This window comes from Ciconia boyciana, chromosome 4 (assembly GCF_034638445.1).
Source record: "Ciconia boyciana chromosome 4, ASM3463844v1, whole genome shotgun sequence".
NCBI classification, from domain to species: Eukaryota; Metazoa; Chordata; class Aves; order Ciconiiformes; family Ciconiidae; genus Ciconia; species Ciconia boyciana.
In genome coordinates, this window is record NC_132937.1 from 96,593,852 (window position 1) to 96,612,973 (window position 19,122).

Here is a 19,122-nt window from a genome sequence, read left to right on the forward strand (position 1 = left end):
ATTAACCCTGAACATAATCCTCGGCTGATGACTTTTGTGATAGAGTGAAATGTTTACATCTCAGAATATGTCTTCCAGAATCCACAGCATTGAAAAATTCTGCCTTTTTTATTCTAAATTCTATTGAGCACTCTCAATTTGTAATGAAGGCAATCAAAGGCAATGAAAACTGCCCAGCTTATTCGACTGACATATCTTAATTTTTCAAGTAAAAGAAACATTTCATACCAAACTAAGAGAAACATAGTTCATTATCAATGGTCAGTAATCAAGACCGTTTAATTTATACATGTTTTTATTTCTCTTCTTATGCAGATTGCCATATACTGATCAGCTATGTTTACACAATGCTTTTATTAATAAACTCGTGCAGGGTACATTCATTTTACTGGCTAATTTGCTTGAAACTAATTTCTTGAGGCAGAGCCCAGTGAACTGAAGCGCCTATAGTTTTTGTGAAAAATATAACAGCACTTCCCATTAGTTTTAAAGATCAGCTGCTTTATTATACAAAATATCTAATTTCTTACCTCAGCCAAGAAACAGGGAGGTTTTAAATTAGATAATTAATTATTACAAAATGTCTGTTCTTCCCCCAGAGTGTAACCAAAATGAATCACCAATTCAGTTCATTTTAATTTCTTCCCTTAACACTCATATCAGCAGAGTTGTTAAACTCTTTGCATGATCACTGAATCTTAAATCTATAAATCTCATCATCTTAGCAGGAGGTTTTCATCTGAGATCTCTTGTGCCAAATCCAGATTGCATTTTAAAATGCAGACTCGTAACTTCATTCCAATACGCTTGAAAGCCATGGTTTCCTGTCACAATCTGGAAATTGGACATTTCTATTATTACCCTCTCAAGGAGCAAAATGTTCAAGAAGAATCTCTACATATTGCTACCCATTTTTTCCATTTGTATTTCATAAACAAACATAAACGGAAGTTAATAATGGAAGTAAATCTTTGGGTTTGGGTTCTTACTGCCAGCCCACACAACTGCAAGACTATAAAGTAAAAAACAGCAAAACAAAATAAAAAAACTTAACATTGAAAATGGCAGCTTGTTTAATGTTGCTTAGTCTACTTTATTAATGATAAGTAACAATTACAAAGTAAACGAGCAAACAAAACCAAAAAAACACCAGATGTACCCTGTAGGTCTTAGATTTTATTTTTGCTAGCATCTACATAAAATACAATCCTATTCTTTACATTGAAAGGAAAAAAAATCACTATTCTGCAGACAGCTAATTGAACAACACTCTTAATCTCATACAGCTACTCAAAATGGGGCTTACGAGGGACACGAGTCTTCATACTCCTCCCCCCAGCAAGGGCCATAGTTACAGAGAAGACAAACGACTCTCACCCTGCTGCATGTACTGCTGTGAGGGGTCGGTCTCTGTCTCCTCGACCCCCCTTCCTGCAGGCAGCGGGGGCTGCTCGCATGCCCCGAAGCTGTCCCTTGCCCGCTGACGCAGCCCTGGTCCCGCAGGTCCCTCTATTCGCAGGGCAGGGGCTCCAGCCCCCACCAACTCGGTGGTCTCCCTGACCTCACCCCCATTTATCCAGGTCTTTCCTGAACTGGACGTCCAAAAACCAAACACCCATGCCCTCACAGGGGCTCTCCCTGCCCAGGGCGGGACCTTGCATTTGTCCATTTTTACACCTCCTGTTGGCCCGTTCCCCCAGTGTGGACTCTCTCAGTGGCAGCCCTGCCCTTGAGGACATCCACTGGTCACCGTGGTTTTGGTGTCACCTGCACACGTGATGTACAAGGACTCTGTCACCTCCTCCAGGCCATTGATAAAGATGCTAAACAGGAGAGGTCCGAGACCAACCCCAGCAATGCCCCACTTGTTACCAAGCTCTAGGCTGATATGGCCCATCTACCACAGCCCTCTGAGTCCCATCATCCAAACAGTTTTTCATCTGTCTCACCGTCCATCCATCCAAACCACCTTGGTCCAACTTGGATGTGAGAACAGCGACAGTGTCAAGAACCTTGCTCTAGCCCAGGTACCTAACACCCACCACTCTCTCCCCATGCACAAACCAGTCATTTCTTCCCAGAAGGCCATCAGGTGGGTCAGGTGTGATTTACCCCAGTAAACCCATGGTGACAGCTCCCAATCACCAAAAGGTGCCTTCACATGCCCAGAAACATGCTCCATGATTTTCCCAGGGGCCAAGCAAGGCTGACCAGCCTGGAGTTTCCCCTTTGGTCAACCTTTTTGTCTTTTTGGAAGACGGATGCAACATTTGCCTTTCTTCGGTCACTGGGGACCTCTACGGATCTCCATGACCTCCCAGAGGTTATAGATGTCTCACCCTGCAAGGACATCGGCCAGCTCTCTGCACCCTCAGGTGCAGTCTGTCATGTCCCACCTGCCCATGGGTGAGGTTGTCTCCAGTCACCCCAGCTTGATGCTCACCCGCTACTGGTTCTCTCTCTCCTTGACCTGTCTCTCCAAGCACAGAGGTCTGGCAGGACTTGCTGTGAAGGACTGCGGCATCGGCAGTGTTTAGTTCCCCTGCCTTCTGTGCCCGCTGGCACAACAAATCACCCACCCCACTCAGCAACGACCCCACATTTTCTTTGTCAGGCCTCCTCGGCAGTATCACTGGCCACAGTCTCTCTGCAGCATCCCAAAGCTAAGCACCCAAGACAAGATGTCAGGTCAGCAGACAGGTGCCTCTGTTCCCTGCAGGGGAGTCTCCATTAGCTATCACCCTCCTTTTTTTCTCTTTGCTTGGTCACTTGGTCAGTACCTGTAGCTGCAGAACCCAAGGTGGAGAAGAGGGCTCAGATGCGATGCCAGAAGTGACAAGTTTCCAGCTTCCCCCATCATGGAAGTTTCTATCCACAGTTCATTTGGAGGTGGTCCTCTAGATTTCCCTCCTCCCTTACAATGCAGAACTTGAGCTGTTGGCTTCATGGGGTCTTTGCAAGACCCTGTCAATCTCTTATTTGTCCTCTCTGATGGCACGCAGCACACCCCAGCAGGCAAGACCATCACCGTCCCCATCCTGGGCACCAGCCTGAGGCTGGGGCAGCAGCATCCTGGGCCAAGGTTTCTGATCTACCAGGGTAGTTGGTCCAGCCCACGACAGAGGCAGTCTCGTTTGGCACATAAACATAAATGAACCATGTTCTCCCAAGAGTAAATGGCCACCTACAACACCTACATTTGAAAGACAGTGGTGTTCATTTCAGGTACACATAGTGTTACTCAACTGGCTTATTGCAAAAGGATTATTTCACCACTTAGTATTGTTGATAGGTGTTCTATATAATTACTGGCAAGCAACCCAGATTAAGGGCCCCAGATCAGATCATAAAGGGACTTGCAGCCATTAAGGCACAAACACACCTAATGCAGTGCTAGCAGTTTTTGCCTGAGAGACAGGAGTCCAAATCTGGAAATGTAATATAATAACCCAAAATTTCAGAGAGGTTTTAGCCCATTCTCTAATGGGCTGTACTGCAGCTCTTTCCCAAAGGTTCTGTGAAACCATAAAATCCTAAACTATGTTTATAATAATAAAAAAAGTACATCTGATTTGAAGATTTAATTACTCAGTTTGGACATGAAGTGACAGCTTGCAATATAGATAACAGTTTTGGCAAAGCTGCAGACATTAATCTAGAGGAAGCTCTAGTGTAAAGTCATTCTGCTGTATTCACAAGAGGTGTCTTTGCATTACTGAAACCAAGAGAAGCCACAAAAATCCATGTTCCTGAAAGAGTTAAATGTGAAGAGCGACCTACTTTCAACATCAAATTTGGATTAACATCTACCAGGGCCCTTGGTCTTTGAACCACCAGCTGAAAAATCAAAAATCCAGGAGTTCAAGTCAGTTCAACATTATGAATGGAAAAAAGAAAAGAAAAAGGGATAAAATAATAGTCCAGAGAAAAGAAGCAATGGGTTAAGGTACAATATAAATCCTAAACATGAAAAACACTTTCAAATAACACTGTGTTTGACACAGTGAAGCCTTTTGTCTGCATTTCCTGCCCAGAGTGTACTGTGGTTGCAGCTGACTCTAGTCCTTGGCCATTATGGTTTGTAACACTGCTAATTTTCAGAACTATTAGAAAGCTTTCAATTTATCAGGAGACTTCCAGGAAAAGAAAAAACTCCATGTAAAACCTTTGTGCAAAGGAAGAAAGTAGGGCTTCATAAAACCCTCAAGCTTGATGAAACAAAAAATCCAGGTAAACAGAAGAGAATTACACCTCTTGCCACCAAAAAAAAAAAAAAACAACAACCCCCAAAAAATCCCAACCAACCCACCAAAAACCAACCTCTTCTTTACTCTTGAACATGTAGTCTAAACATTCAAGGTACTTACTGATTAACAAACTAGGTCACTACATAGATACCAAGGATACATACAGTAATTTCTAATGCAGGGAAATGCTCCCAGAAAATGTTTTGAAAGCCTGAGATAGCTGTAATGATTGCAGAAGCCTGTTTTATCTACAAACATCACCACCGCTCTTCACTTTTCGGTGAATATTGTAGAACATGAATACTATATAAAGATCTGTCCTGTGTTAGTACTTACAGATATGTTAGAAAAAGCCAAAAGCCACCACAAAAATTCCACAGTAGTACAGTAATGCCTCATTGTCCACAGCTAATACATCCCTCTTACAATTCATGCCACTGCCATTTATAACCAGACTACCCATGAGCTCCGACAGGATCAAGTGGTGACACATCTATGCTGCTCCAAGAACAACACTGGCAATATACCACAAACTCCATACAGATACAATTTCTTCCGAGTCCTCATTTCCACCAGGAAAATAAGGGATCTCCTGTGCCTTAAAGAGGGTCAAGACTAAATATGCTCCCTTTCCACCCAGACAGCAATAGGAAGTACATGGCATAGGACTGACCCTACTCCTTGATCGGTCACTGGTAGAATGATGTCCATCTGTGGCCTTCAGGCTGCTCCCCAAAGCCCAGACTCTGGGCAAAGCCTATGTGGCCAAAGAGCAGAGGCGATACAGAGTTATTCCACTGCTCAGGGGAGGCGATGATCCGAAAGAAGTTAGTATTTTATTTTTAAACTACATCAACTTAGAAGAAGTACCTTCCATAAAGCCAATTTCAGCATGTACACACTACAGCTTGTAATCTACTAGAACAGTAATTTTATGTCTTTTATGCTGTTCTCTTTCGAAGAACAGATGTAATATGTCTAAAATCTTCAGTAATTTTACTGCTGTATCTTAACAGGAAAATGGGGCAGAAAAAAACTATACCCTTTCTGAAGTTGCTTTTTCTACAGAAAATCTGTTCTGAGATCCTATATTAAAGGCTTTTAAAAATTATTCCAACTGTTACAAAATACATATACCATGCTGTAAACAGACTGGGCATTTGCAATTTGAATTTTAAAAGCTTCTAACACCTCATTCTGAAAATGGAAAAGAAATGAGAACCTCTTGCATGCAGTAATAAAGTGAGAACACTGAATAACATTAACTGAGAGTTCTCCTGAAACAGCAATTCCAGACGATTACCTGTTTGTGAGATCCTTGCAACTCTTCGGGTAAATATTACCAGTATGCCAACACTTCTCACACACACAATGAAATGTATATGCAAGCAGCTGCAATGCTTGCAATGCAGGAGCTTGCACTACAGGAGACCTAACATCACAGCTTCTAGCAGACATAAATCATCAAATCTCATTATTTCTCTTAGAGGTAGAAGCCTTTCTATGTGATGTATTGACCTTTGTTTTCAGACTTCAGGGTTGCTCCTTGTATCATCTGGAAGGTACACACACTTCAAGAAGAAAGGAGAAAAAAAACAAAACAAAACAAGCTTGATGTGACACAAGAGACAAAAGATTGCTATGAAAGATGCTACCACAAGACATTATGATTATCTGTCAGACTGAAACATTTACAGGGTGAAAGAGTAGCTTCCTGAATCTCCAAAAACATAAAAGAAGAAAACTTCTTGTATTTGTTACAATTCTTCAGGTCTGAAAACAGTGCTGCTCTAGAGGAAAAGCCCAGTTCAGAAAACTGATTATAATTAAATCGGACTGATCTTTATTCCAGTGAAGTTGGGATACAGTTTTGGGATACTCCTTCTTCCCTCCTCTGCCTTAAAAGGAAATTTTTAGTTGGGATTTAAAGTTCTGTTCAGATTTTCCTACAAGTATAATGCCATAACCACAATTCAATACTGGAAAAGAAACCAATGTACCTATTTTTAATTATTTATTGCGTTCTACAGGAATTAAAAAAAAAATAATAATCAAAACTTGTCTATCAAAAAAGCAATCAAGCAGCAGTCTAATTGGTCAAAATTAGTCAACCACTGGTCTCAGACCCTAGGAAGAGACATAGCTCCAATAGGGCTGGTGTGTGAAGCTCAGCTAAAGGGACACTGCCACTTGGGAAGGTCACAACACTTCTTGATCAGGTTGTTTACCTGCTGAAAGATGTGGCTTTGTCAGCTGAATCCAGCTGCCAGATTCAGCACGCACGCATACACATGAAGTCCTTGTGAAACAAATAACTGAAAAAAATTTATATTAACATTTGAAGAGTTTTCTCTTTTTCCTCCTGAAGTAACTGAAGCATGTAGTGATTTTACTCATTCATTTTGGCTTCTTCTTTCTTCCTGCTCAGCCTTCAGTTGGTCTGAATGCAGGAGCCAGAACCACATCTACTCACCAGTAGTTTTAAAGCAATTTACTTGCTTAGAAATAAGCCAGGGCAGAAGTTCTAAGGCAGGCAGCTCCTCCCGCTCTACTGAGAGCACATGGGGAGCTCCTGAGCCTCGCCTGTTTTGCATGGCCAAGAAGCGATCTTTATCCATAAGATAAATATTTGGCACAAAATAATTAGGGAAGAAAAACACTGTAATCTGTCCTCATCAAAATACCCTACCAGGACAGTTTAGTTAATCAACACTTGACTGGCCCCAGGATGGTGAGGCAGCATGCAGATACTCAGGACTGGAAGATGGCAGGAGAAATGCAGAATTTGCTCCTCTGCCTACAGCCACGCCAAGGCAATGCAGCCAGGAACGCAATGAACACTCACGGGTCTGATTTCTGTACCTCGTTTCCACAGTGGGTGATATATAGCTGTACACAAGACAGGGAGAAATGTGGCATTCTGTGCCTTAGGGTAGGGTGGGGGAGCGAGGGAGCTTGTTTCCCTGCTCAAAATGGTTTAAGTTCACCTGTTTGGTACTGAAAAACAGACTTGGGATACTCACACATTGAAATCCAGGAAGCACCCGGAGGGGTAGGTCCAGAAATATACTTCTTGGCAAAAAATGCGTAAGCCGTCACCGAGAAAACTATCTGTAACTTCCCCCTGAAGGAGACAGGTGAGGACACATCTGGTGTCCAACAGCCCCATGCCACTCGCTCCTCCCTCCCTCTTCCTATCACCCCTCCTTGCGCCAGCGCTGGGGCTTGCCTTGTCCTGCCCTAAGTCCAACAAGCTAAACTACCAGGAAACTAGCATGACATAGAAGTAAGTTTTTTATTGCTCTGCATAAGACCATCACCAGTGCTGAAATCAGAGAAAAGTCAGTGGCAAAAAGCAAGAAGATGGGCTTCGCCACACTGTCAAATCTCACATGGCAGAGTTGCTCGTCTCACCTGATGTTTAGCAGTAACAAACTATGGAGACTGAGGAAGTTTCCTACAGACTAGACCCTTGTTTCACCCCTGCAGTGGCCAAGAGGCTCTGACCCACAGGTCAGAGCTGCACCTTGTACTACTCTACTTTTACTCACACTCAGCATTTTAAATGCCTATTAGCACATAATTATTCAACTATACTGAAAGGTATTGAGGGATACTAGAGTAATAACTGCTCTTGTTGTGTGAAGCAGTATAGATGTAGTCGTAGTATTAAGCCACTGCATACAGTCAACCATTCTTCACTCCAGCTGATTTCAGGGTTCTTACTCAGAATGTTGCTTTGATTTTTTCCCCAACAGATTTCAAAAAAGAGATACACCTCTGAGACTGCATTCCCAAGTATGTCTGACATTGCTTCAGTTACCTTTTTCTGTTTATCTCTGGTTGTCCACTATGACTTTAGTAACTGGCTGAACCACAAGACCCACATTTGGGGAAGAATTTAAGTAAAACGACCATAGGAAGGAAGCAGAGTGTAAATGTATGTGTAAGTGTGCAAAGGGACAAAAATGCAGCATTTCTTAGAGAAGTTTCTAACAGAAAACATGCACCTGAACAAGAACACCAGGTTAAAGAGAAGCCTGGTGAAGAAAGTCAAGAGGTTACAATGGGATGGGCTTAATCACACACAAGAAAACGAAAGCCATTATTAAAGAGGTTGATCTTTATCCTGAAGGACTACCTATAAATGATGCATCATGTTGTATGAGGTCAGAAGGTAAGCCATAAAAAAGACATCAAAGAAATTAGACAAAAGCATCATTAAACAAATATATATAGAATGTACCATAGAAGAGAACTACTAGGTCATTGTAGCTACTTCCCATGACAACAGCACATAATTTCCCCATCCACACTGTACACTATCCACAGTATTAATCTAATCTTCCCTTAAAATTGCTCAAATAAATGAACACTCAGTGGTTTTAAAATAGTTCTGGAATAGTATCTGAAAGCGATCAGCTACTAGGTCTTTGTTTTTAACCTAGAAAAGCCCTTGTAAGGCAGTCGTGTGCAATTCCTCACACAAGTAAGGAACCTGACAAGTTACATAGTAAATAATATTTTCTCCATCTCTATTTCAAAAGCCCAAGCTGCAAAGGGTGTGAGTAAAAAAAAAAGAAAAGTCAGTCTCAGAGCCCAGGCCACCGTCTGTAAACGTAATACTTAACTAGAAAAACAAAAAATTGGCAAACAGATTAAAGCAGTATGGCCTATGGGACTGTAATAGAGAATAATCAGAGAGGAAGCCTGGATTAAAGGTGCTGGTTGTGTGCAATGATATCCAGCAGTGATAGAGGCTGTTGTACATGAGGGAGAGACAGACTGAAAGATGTAAATGTTAAAAATAAAATAAATCAAACGTCTTTTATTTCCTTTTTTTCACACTCACACATGGCGTATATAAGTCTTACCCAAAAGTATTTGCTATATTGTCTGTCGTAGCTTCACTATTGTAGAAACCTAAGACATGAGTAATCAGATGGCAGAAATTACTGTTATTTACGCACTGCTGTCACAGCTCTCCATAATTATACAGGTTGACACAGCATCTTGACAATGATAGGAAAAAAGCAGTTTTTGTAGAAATTTTGTCAGCCTCCCTACATAGAAGCATGACAAACAAAATTACTGCAGCTAAAAATTGGCAAAGCAATCATCTCTTTCAGGGGTTTTTTTTGTCTCTGTCAAAAAGTTACTATTGTGAGAATACTCAGACACATAAAAAAGCCCTGTATGTCTAAACTGTAGCTTTATCCTACAGTAGGGCCACAATCTGGCTATGCACAAATGCCTTGTGTTGTTTAAAACTGAAAATTAAGGAAAAAATTAGTTGCAAGGGGAGTAGGACAGGAAGAAGGAAAGAAGGTTATCTGCAAAACACTGAAAAAGTCCTGCTCTGTATTGAAATAAAAAATTTGAAACTCTCAGATTCAAATCCATAGTCTGAACCACTTAATAGTCAACTTGAGCCCATGCTGTCTGTGTCCCAGATGGGCAAGCTAAACACCAGAGTAGGACAGGGAAGGCTAATTACTGGTCAAACTCTTCTATGTACAGAATTGCAACGTTCTGATGAGGTATTTTTGGTTGGCAAATTTCTCAACAGCTTTAATCAAGAGTCACCCCTTGATGCAGATATTGCATGCTGTACAGGTTACGCCTCTGGATCTGCCCCCACTCTCCCACGCACCACCTGGGATGAGAGGCAACAGGGAGCACCCACACCAACCTCCCACTTCCTCTGGTGGAGGGCAACAGTGCCCTGGCCCCCCTCCCTCTCCCCTGCATGTCCTCCAAGGTCACACGCGACCCATGAAACTGAAGCAATTGCGCATCTTTCGCTCACACCTTTAGTTTCCCACTGGGATGCACAAAGCTCCTACCCGGGCTCCGCTCAAGGAGAGCAGATCCTCTTGCGCCTGCTTATCCATCTGCTGCTCCTCCCTGCTGTCATCTGCATACTTGAGTTTACTGCTTTAAATATTGTGGTTAAAATCCTAACTCCTCAAACTGAAAATCTGATGTTCTGCTGCCACGAGTGGTATAGTTAAGACACTCCACTCCAGGATTCTCCATTTGAATGGCATAGATGAATGAATACTTTCTTCTGTATTTTCAGACAACTTCACCAAACTCTTAACAGTCATAAAACACCTTTGCTACAAGTGGCCCCTTATTAAAAAGTTGGGGGGAGGGTGGAGTGAGGAATACTCCTTAGACTTTCATTGCTTATGTTGACTATAAAAATTTTGACTTGAAATAACAGAGCTCTGCATCCTGAGTTCATAGAACAATGAGGTCTTACCTAACATTACCCAAACTTTTAAGAAGTATCAGACTAGATGTGTGGCACATAAGTGAATGCAATTCCTCTGTAGACTATCTAAAGTGTGGATATACCCACAATATAGTATGTATGCATACAGTCACTATATAGTATGTAAAATTACGTTGTTTTCATGTGTTTCATATGATAATGCATTCACTCTCACACCACATACTGTAATCATTAGCTAGATTAGCTAGACACTTTATTAGATAATCATGGTCTGTTTCATTTCTCAGCTTTTACAACTTAAAATAGAACACCCCCACTGTGATGAAAGGTAGCACAGCTTGCTGATTAAAGAGAAAAAAATCCACACAAACAAACAGAAAAACCCTGTAAGTATATTCCCACAACAGCAAGATTGAGATTTGATAAAATCACAAACCATGAAAAGACATGCACAAAATTCTGCACCTCCAAATTTCTGGGACACTTGAGCTGCTAGGTCAGTAATATGCTTTCAGTAATATGCAGCATCCAGGTCCCCAGTTGCAGTTACTGTTTTCGAATAGGTCCACGCTCTGGTCCTGCAATTTGAATGGCACAAAAGCTGCTTTACCCCCTACACACCATATTGTTAGAAAATTAGCCATACCCTACTGTCACTACACACAGTGAGCAGCTCTCCCTCTAAGATAAGATCTTGCACAATCTAAGTTTCTTATAAAGAAGGAAACCTAGACCCGTTATCACTTATTCCTTGAGTTGATGTAACACACTGAATTTAGGCTGATGTTGGCTTTCTCCCTACTTCCTCCCTTCACTCCCTTGAAATGGAAAATGTATGTAGGTCCTCCAGTATAAGACAACATCTTCCAGGGTTTTTAGGTATGCAAATGTCAAGGTTCTTGCAACCTTTATTTGTGTTTGAATCTTTTAACTCATCTTTTATTTTCTAGTGGATCATCTGACCAAGAAAAATTAAACTCATATTTTCACCGTGAACCTGTTTTTAAAGTTGAAATAAGTTAATACTGTTTTGATGTTCAACCCATATTCTTTCAAACTCGAGGCAGCTAGGCTTCAAGTATGCTACAAGGAAGCCCAATATCACTTGTAATACAATGCTGATCATCCTCTAAGTTTTCAGAAATACTCCTGGCTCTGTGGCTTACGTAAATCTGAAATGTGTAAAAACCTAAAAAAATAGTAACATGCTAACTCCTATGTGACTCAAAATAAATTTGAGAATAACATAGATTTATTTCTGACCCTTGCAGTTTCTTAAACACTTCTTCCCCAGATACCGTTACTTATGTTGAAGGGATATCAGGCTGTGAGTTTGTTACTGCTGCTGTGTGGACATGTGCTGTATAAACAGTTAATTCAAGGCATAAAAATCAACCTCTTATTAAAAAGTGATTGTCTTCTGAAATAACTTCCAAAGTGGATCATTTCCTTGATTTTCAACTGAATAGTAATTGGGAAAATGTGGAGGAGGGAAGATAAGACAGTGCCCCTTTTCACTATGCTACCATTGATACACAACCTTGTATGAAGTGTATCCTTTGAAAAAAGACATAAAGGATAGAGGATAAAGACATAAAGGGCAGAGAAAGAGGAAGTCGGACACTTAAAAAACCCAACGAATACCACCAGGACTATTAATTCCAGTTATAACAATGCATGACTTGACATCAAATTCTGTCCTAAGCTGACCAGACACATATAGGATGCAACAGTGTATCTGCTATATGCTTTCTGGAGGCTATATGAGCAGTCATGGAAAATCAATTTGAATACAAATGTAATTTGTTAGAAGAACAGTGAAAATCATTATGCAGGGTCACACTGTCAGCAGTTTGTACAGAAGCAGATGCTGTCCAAAGGTGCAAAGGCACTTGGTAAAACAGAAGATTCTTGGTTTTTAAAAGTGTCTGTGATCTTTTCAGTCTTTCAGTATAGCTACATGAGAACAAAGCTACAGTTTACCTCTCTTGTTTCTCAGCGCTTTTACTCCTTGCAGCTCATTCCAGCTGCAGAAAGAGGCTTTATAGAAACTTCTAAGCCTCAGAAAGAGTGAAGGTTCCCACTGTAACGGAGAAAAAGCAACATCTTTGAAACAGTTCCTTGAAAGTTCCAAAATATTTATCTCAGGCTCACAGAACATGGTCCTAACATAAAGAACTAGAATTTGCCTGGTTTTGGCAATGTCCATACCACTTTTAGGCAAACCATACATAAAAATTCAGCAACAGGCTAAGTGAAAAACTGTGATACAATTTAAGCATTAGTTCAGAATAAAGACAACTCAAATGGTAAATCTTCAGAAGATCCTACTGCAAAGACATTTAACACATAGACACGGAATATAAGAATTTGCTATGCACTTACAGTACCGCATTACCGTAGCCGATCAGCTTACCCCATTCTGTGAGATAAATCTGGGGACTAAAACAGCCACCAGTTTTAAACTATGTTTTCCTTTCATTTGTTCCCCATCTTCACTGACTGTTCTGGAAGGTATTGGCTTATTTGTTCCTACAAAATTACACAGTGGGACTCACAAACCTGTATTACTATAGATGAGATGTACTATATTTCTTCCACCTGAAATAATGTCTTGTAGTCTCTGTAGTCACTCTTGTAGTTACTGTCTGTCCACTACAAGGTAGAACATCAGATTGGCTCGCATTCAAATTTGACCAAGGAATAGCAACAACAGCAAATGTAACCTTACAGCTGTTTTGAAATATGTATAAAAGGACATTCCTTATTAAAAATGCACCTGCATCTTTCTTGCAAACTAAGGAATAGAAGTCACTGCACCCTTGAAGCCTAGTTTCATCATATACATGCATATAAACACATCTCGGAAGATCAGACTCCTGTTACAGTGCATGAGATTGCAAATTTATCAGACTGGCCACAAAGAAGAAAATTCCAGTCTTCCATTGGGATGACTTTTTCATCATCATCGTCATCGTCATCTCTCTCTCTCTCAATCTTTCTCCCTTTCTCTCTCCCTTTAAAAAAAAAAAAGAAGAAAAAATACTTGCTGATATACTATGTATGTGTTCCAAATGCAAAAAGCAAAAGAGGTTTTTAAGATATGATGAATAAACAGGATTTTGATCTCCATCATTACTTTTCAGAGGTCCAATAAAAAAACAGTTGATATTTTTCTTTAACAGCAGACTTGAAACACAGGTCAGTAATGAACTATATGACTTAACTTTGATCTGCAGTTGGAATTTACCCCAAAAGAGGACAGGGAAGAACCGGCCACTGCATAGATGACACTACCATAGGTTTTCATTTTACACCATTATGCAAACAGACTGATCAGCAAGGAGTGTTCAAACAATGCACATAAAGTTTTGTACTGTTCAAAACCTGTTGTCTAAAGACTTTCAGTTACTTACAGTGCTTACAGTCATCATAAGTTTTAGAGGATCTATTAAAAGTAAACGTTATGACAGCAAGCAAAATTAACCCAGTATATCAGACCTGTCAAGCAGCATTTTATTCTGTTTCAGCATAAAAAAAAGGCTCTGTGTAATTTTCTTCTGTTTCATATTGAAAGCCAAGGACAAACCTTTAACTGAACAATTACAGCTTAAGCAATCACAGAGCAAATGGATTTTTTCCTTCCTGTTTCACTTCTACTAGAAAATCTATGAAGTTGTCTCTGTTCTGAAGTTACCTGACAACATGGCAAGACCGTAGACTTAAACGGAAAAACGTCTCAGATGTGAACTACGAGAAGTCCTACAGAAGCCCAATGCAAAGTATTTATGACAAGTCCAGACTTTGCAGCAGATACAGTATCTTTTGCTTAAAAGACTTTGGGCATAAACTGCAGGTACAAGGACATATTGCATAAGCTATCACATGCTCGCTGCAACTGTGTGAATGTTACTGGATTTTGAGAAGCCACCGTGGTGAATAATTTAAGATCTAATAAAATATTCAATTTTACTGATACATCGGTTTCATTTTAAAATAAAAAATGTGAGCAACGACGGGAACAGGTCTAAAAGTCAATGGAAACATTCCGTTACTCATTAGGATAATCGCTGTTCTACTAAGCTTCGGGAAGATACAGCTAGGACGGTAAAAAGGTCTCCAACCCCCAGAGAGTGCCCGGCTACCGCACGGAGGGACAGAAACAGCCCCGGCACCGGGGCACGTCTGGAGCCCGCAGCGGGCGAGAAGGCTCCGCGGGGGGCACGGGGAGGCCCCCAGGCGGGACGGGGGCCGCCCACGGAGCACTCCGTGCCGTGGGGCGAGGGGCTGCTGGCGGTGCGAGGGGGCCCACGGCGCTCCCGGGGGCTGGGCTCCTTCCCCGACGGCGCTGCGGCTGCCGGGGCGGGGAGCGCCGCGGCGGCAGCGGCCGGGACGCGACGGGACGGGCGGCAGGTGAACTCCCACCGCCCCCGGCGCCTGCCTTCCCCACGGGCAGCCCGGGCACCCCGGCCCCTTCGCCTTCACGAGAGCTGCTGCGGTGGAAGCGGTCCTCCCCCACCACCGCCTCATGCCGTTCAGCTCGTTGCAAGACGAGCTCCGACAACTTTTTTAAGGCGAGGAGGGAAAACCCATCTAGCCTGCACTAAATAATTATTCTAAATAAAGAGAACTCCAAGAGCTCTAAAGTTATTTTTCTGGGGTAGGGTTGGGGTTTGGGGTTTGTTTTTTTTTTTTGGGGGGGGACGGGGACGAGACACAGAGAAAGCGGCGGTGGTGTTTTAGATGGAGATGCCCTAGTTAGAGGGAGGCAGGAAAAGGGTCGCCTGACAAGAGCTGTTCGCTGCTGCCGAGATGCTAAAGCCCCCGAACGTGTTTGCAAACTGTTCGGCCGTTTGCTGGATCTCCGGCTCAGAGCTAACAGCCTTCAAATTAAAACGAAGACCCGTGATTGGGGTGGGGTGGGGGGGGAGGAAGGGAAAAGAGATGTGGACAGCCCTGCGGATACTATTAAATCTTCCCAGCCGCTCATCTGGATTACATTTAAGCTCTCACGGCATTTCCTTCCCCCTCGAATTAAGCGTGGTTTCAAAACAGAACATGTCTGAGGAAGGATCTCTCGCCGGCTTCTATTTAAAATGTAGAGATAACTTGTTTTTTTTTTTTAATTAAAAAAAAACCGGCAAGCCCAGGCAGAGGCACCCGGCGGAGAGCCGCCCGCCGGTCGCGCCTCCCCGGTCCCCCCGCGCACTTCGGCTCCGACTTTGCCAGAGCTGCGGCGCGGCCCCGTCCCCCGTCCCCGCCGCTCCCCGGCCCCCGGCCCCTCACCTCGGGCGAGGCGCGGCGCCGCCAGGCTCCCGCAGAGCACCAGCCAGGCCAGCGCGGCGCGGCTCATGGTCCTCTCCTCCCGCGGCCGCGCCGCCTCTGCCGAAGGAAGCAGGCGGCGGCGGCGCCTCCGCCCGGCGAGGCGAGGCGAGGCGAAGGCGAGGCGAGGCGAGGAAGGTCCCTCCCGGCGCGGCGCGGCGCGGCCCCCCGCCGAGCGAGCGCAGCCCCCGCCGAGCGCAGCCCCCGCCGCGGCTCCCGCTGCCGCCGCCCTAGCAGCGGCGAGGAGGCTGCCCCGCCGCCCGCCGGCTCTGCGCGCCCGCCAGGTGCCGCCGCGCCTCCAGCATGGCCCGGCCGGCCGCCTCCGTCCCGCGGGCGGGCCGCCGCCGCCGCCGCCGCCTCCGCCTCCTCCTCCTGCGCGACCGCGGCCGCTCTGCCCGCCCCGCGCCCCCGCTCTGCGCGCCCCGAGCGGCTCCTTCGCGGGGGAGGCGCCGGCGGCGGGCGGTGCTGTCCGGCACACCCCGGCACCCGCTCCGCCCCCGGCCGCGCCTCCCCCGCCGCTGCGGCGGGGGGGATGCGGGGGGTCGGGGCCGGGGTGCGGAATGAGGTGCCGCCGCCGGGGCTGGGAGCGAGGAGGGCCGGGCGGCAGGCGCTGGCTTCTGCCGGAGCCTTGCCCCCCCCCCCCAAGCCCGCTTCGTGCCCCTCTGCCCCCGGGGTCTCGGGAAGGGGATCTCAGGGCTGCGCCCCTGGCGTTCCTCTTCCGCGACAGCTTAGTCTGTCGTGGTTTGGTCGTTGGCCCTGTGGGGAGCTGTCCGCTTGTGTTAGGGAGTGGACGCAGGCCGGCGCGGTTCACAGAGGCAGTTTTACCCTCGTCAAACTTTTGTCTGGTAGGTGTCGTCTAAGCCCTGCACTTTGCTGTGCGCTGCTTCAGCTGCCAGCTTAGCGGATGCCTTTCTGAGCATTCAGAAACTTACATGAGATGTGAATGTCCGTTCTTCCACCTCCTTCCCCAGGTAGGCTGTCATCCTGCCCGTTACTGAAAGGAAATCAAAGCAAGAATGCAAGACGTGCTGAAATTTCAGAAGTAGTCCAAGGTGGAGGACGGGAATGTCCCGTGTCAGACCACCACTCACAATTTTTTTTTTCCTACCTGTGTATATACAGCTACAAGAGTGAAATAAATACTAATTGCCCAATGGGAGTCAAAAGGCTCTTCAGATATTTTATATCTGTAATTTGCATCCCCTCTACATGTCCTCATAGTAAGAGAGCCCATATTAATATTATATTAAACGTTAATGCAATTGCTGAGTGAGAAGAATGCACTTAACAGCATTAGGTTGTTGAGAAGCATTTCTAGAGATACAACCTGAATGACCGGGCTGGTTGCATGACAACATGGAGAGACATGATGAAATTAAGAGTGGAAACGACCCATTAAGCCACCTAATCTGTTGGCTACTTTGGCTAGCATCTCACAATAGTTTCCAGCATTTGATTTTACAAGCCCTTTGTCTACCATTAAATGCCTGTAATGGCAGGGTGACAGCCCTTCCCTAAAGCTCTAGTTTTACATCTGAGCTTGCAATTAATCGCATTTTGCTCTGACATCGGAAGTATTTCAGTTTCAGCACATCGCATTGTCAGGAAAGAATTAAAAGGATCAGGCTTTTTGCATTGGTTAAGCTATGAAATGACCAGAAATGACACACCTTGATAAAGAGCATTTTACACCCAGAATCCCAGAGCATTTTCTGCGTGCATACAGGGCACAGGTGCACACACCAAGCACGCACTTCACCCATCACGGAGGTGCAAGCCCCTCTTCTGGTGGCACTCAGCCACCAGCAGCGGGGCACTGCAAAATTATCCAGCAGGTTAGGACAGATAAAGAAAAAAAAATCTCCCCTAGACTAATGAAGCCCATGCTAGCAGAGAAGATATGTTAGCACAGGCTTTAGTCCAGCATATCTCTCTGGACATGCAGTAGCTGGTAGCATTCACAGAAACTTTCATCGTCTTCACTATTATGTGTGCTCGCGTAATTCACCTGGCAGCACTCGCATGGGCTACAGTCATGCCTTCGTTTTGCTGCACAGACATACTCTGCGATTGCATCACTGCTTCAACAGCAACTTGGATTTTACACGTCAGTTTCCATGCCAGAGATCTCCCTGAAGAACTACTGTCTGGAAAGAAAATACTTATATTTCTCCTCCAGGGTTGCTTTACTATCAATACAGAGATAGTGGAAATTTAGGAAGCCTTACAAAGCTTTTGATATTAATGCATCGTTTCTCCACAACGGTGCTAATTTTACTGCTTATCTCTGTTTTACAACCAAGAATCCAGCTGTCATAATTACAAGGCAAGCTGCACTTTAGCTGCTGTGGCAGCCCAGCATGCCTGCACCCCCAAGTGGCAGGCTTGCCTTTTTTTTATTTTTCTTGAGGGAATAATCCCGTAATGCAGCCCCTTTATTTCCCCAATTAGGATAAATCTAAAGGGCCTAACTGCACTTGGTACTGGGAAGCCTTTTTCCACTGAGAGCCTGTGACTAGCAGCTGATTAAAATGACACAGAAATAGCTTCTTCAAAGCCAGGCATTGTTTATTCAGCCAAAAGGGATGAAACAACAAAAGGCTTTTATGTTTGGTTCTTACCTAAAGTGCAATGCCTTTTTGTTTTCAGATTTTGAGTAAGTTTTATTCGACAAGATCTATCTCCTCACCTCAGAGTCATCAGACTGTTCCTGCAGCTCTCCTGCTGCCCCTCTCTGCCGGGCTCTTCTTCAGGTTTTGCTTCCCACTGCATGCTCTCCTGTGTTTCGGGAAGGACCCTGACTCGGGGATGCTGCAGGAGCTCCCCTTCATCCAGGCACCTTCCTCCTAGCCCAGTCATTTTTCTTAGCACAGAGCAATGCAATACCCTGCTCCAGCTCAGTGCTGTGAGAATGGCTCCAAGGTACAGACTGTTCCTTCCTTCCAACTCAAATGTAGTAATTGTTTGCATCTAAGTTTTCTTAATATGGATATTCTGATATGTATAAGCCAAACCTATTTACTGTGCTAGACTGAGTTTTACCGAAGACTCCCCATGCTATTGTGCTATGGGCCTGCAATTCTTCAGTGCTACATCGCCAGCGCTCTCATCGGGGTTGTTGGGGTTGCAGCATGTTACAGCACTCTTCCGCCTACAGTGGCTGATCCCTGACCTGACCGTGGTGAAGAGGCTGACCTGGTGTCCTTCGTTTTCCTCTAAACTTCAGAAATGGTGGATTTTTGTCATTTGTTGCATAAACCTTTCTTGAAGCAACTGCCTCACTTGACAGTGGGAAAAACTGCCTTTTGACTC

General features: G+C 44.2%; 1 protein-coding gene across 2 annotated transcripts in view; it reads right to left on the reverse strand.

Moving 5' to 3' along the window:
• Positions 1-16,099, reverse strand: part of EDIL3 (EGF like repeats and discoidin domains 3) — a 260,857-nt gene extending 244,758 nt beyond the window's left edge. Inside the window, exon 1 of one of the 2 annotated variants that reach the window (XM_072860707.1) lies at positions 15,775-16,099. In XM_072860707.1, the coding sequence (XP_072716808.1) occupies positions 15,775-15,841 (67 nt within the window). In that variant the 5' untranslated portion in view covers positions 15,842-16,099. The remainder of the gene's footprint in view (positions 1-15,774) is intronic. The other variant, XM_072860706.1, reaches the window with a different exon arrangement.
• Between the last annotated feature and the right edge of the window lie 3,023 nt (positions 16,100-19,122).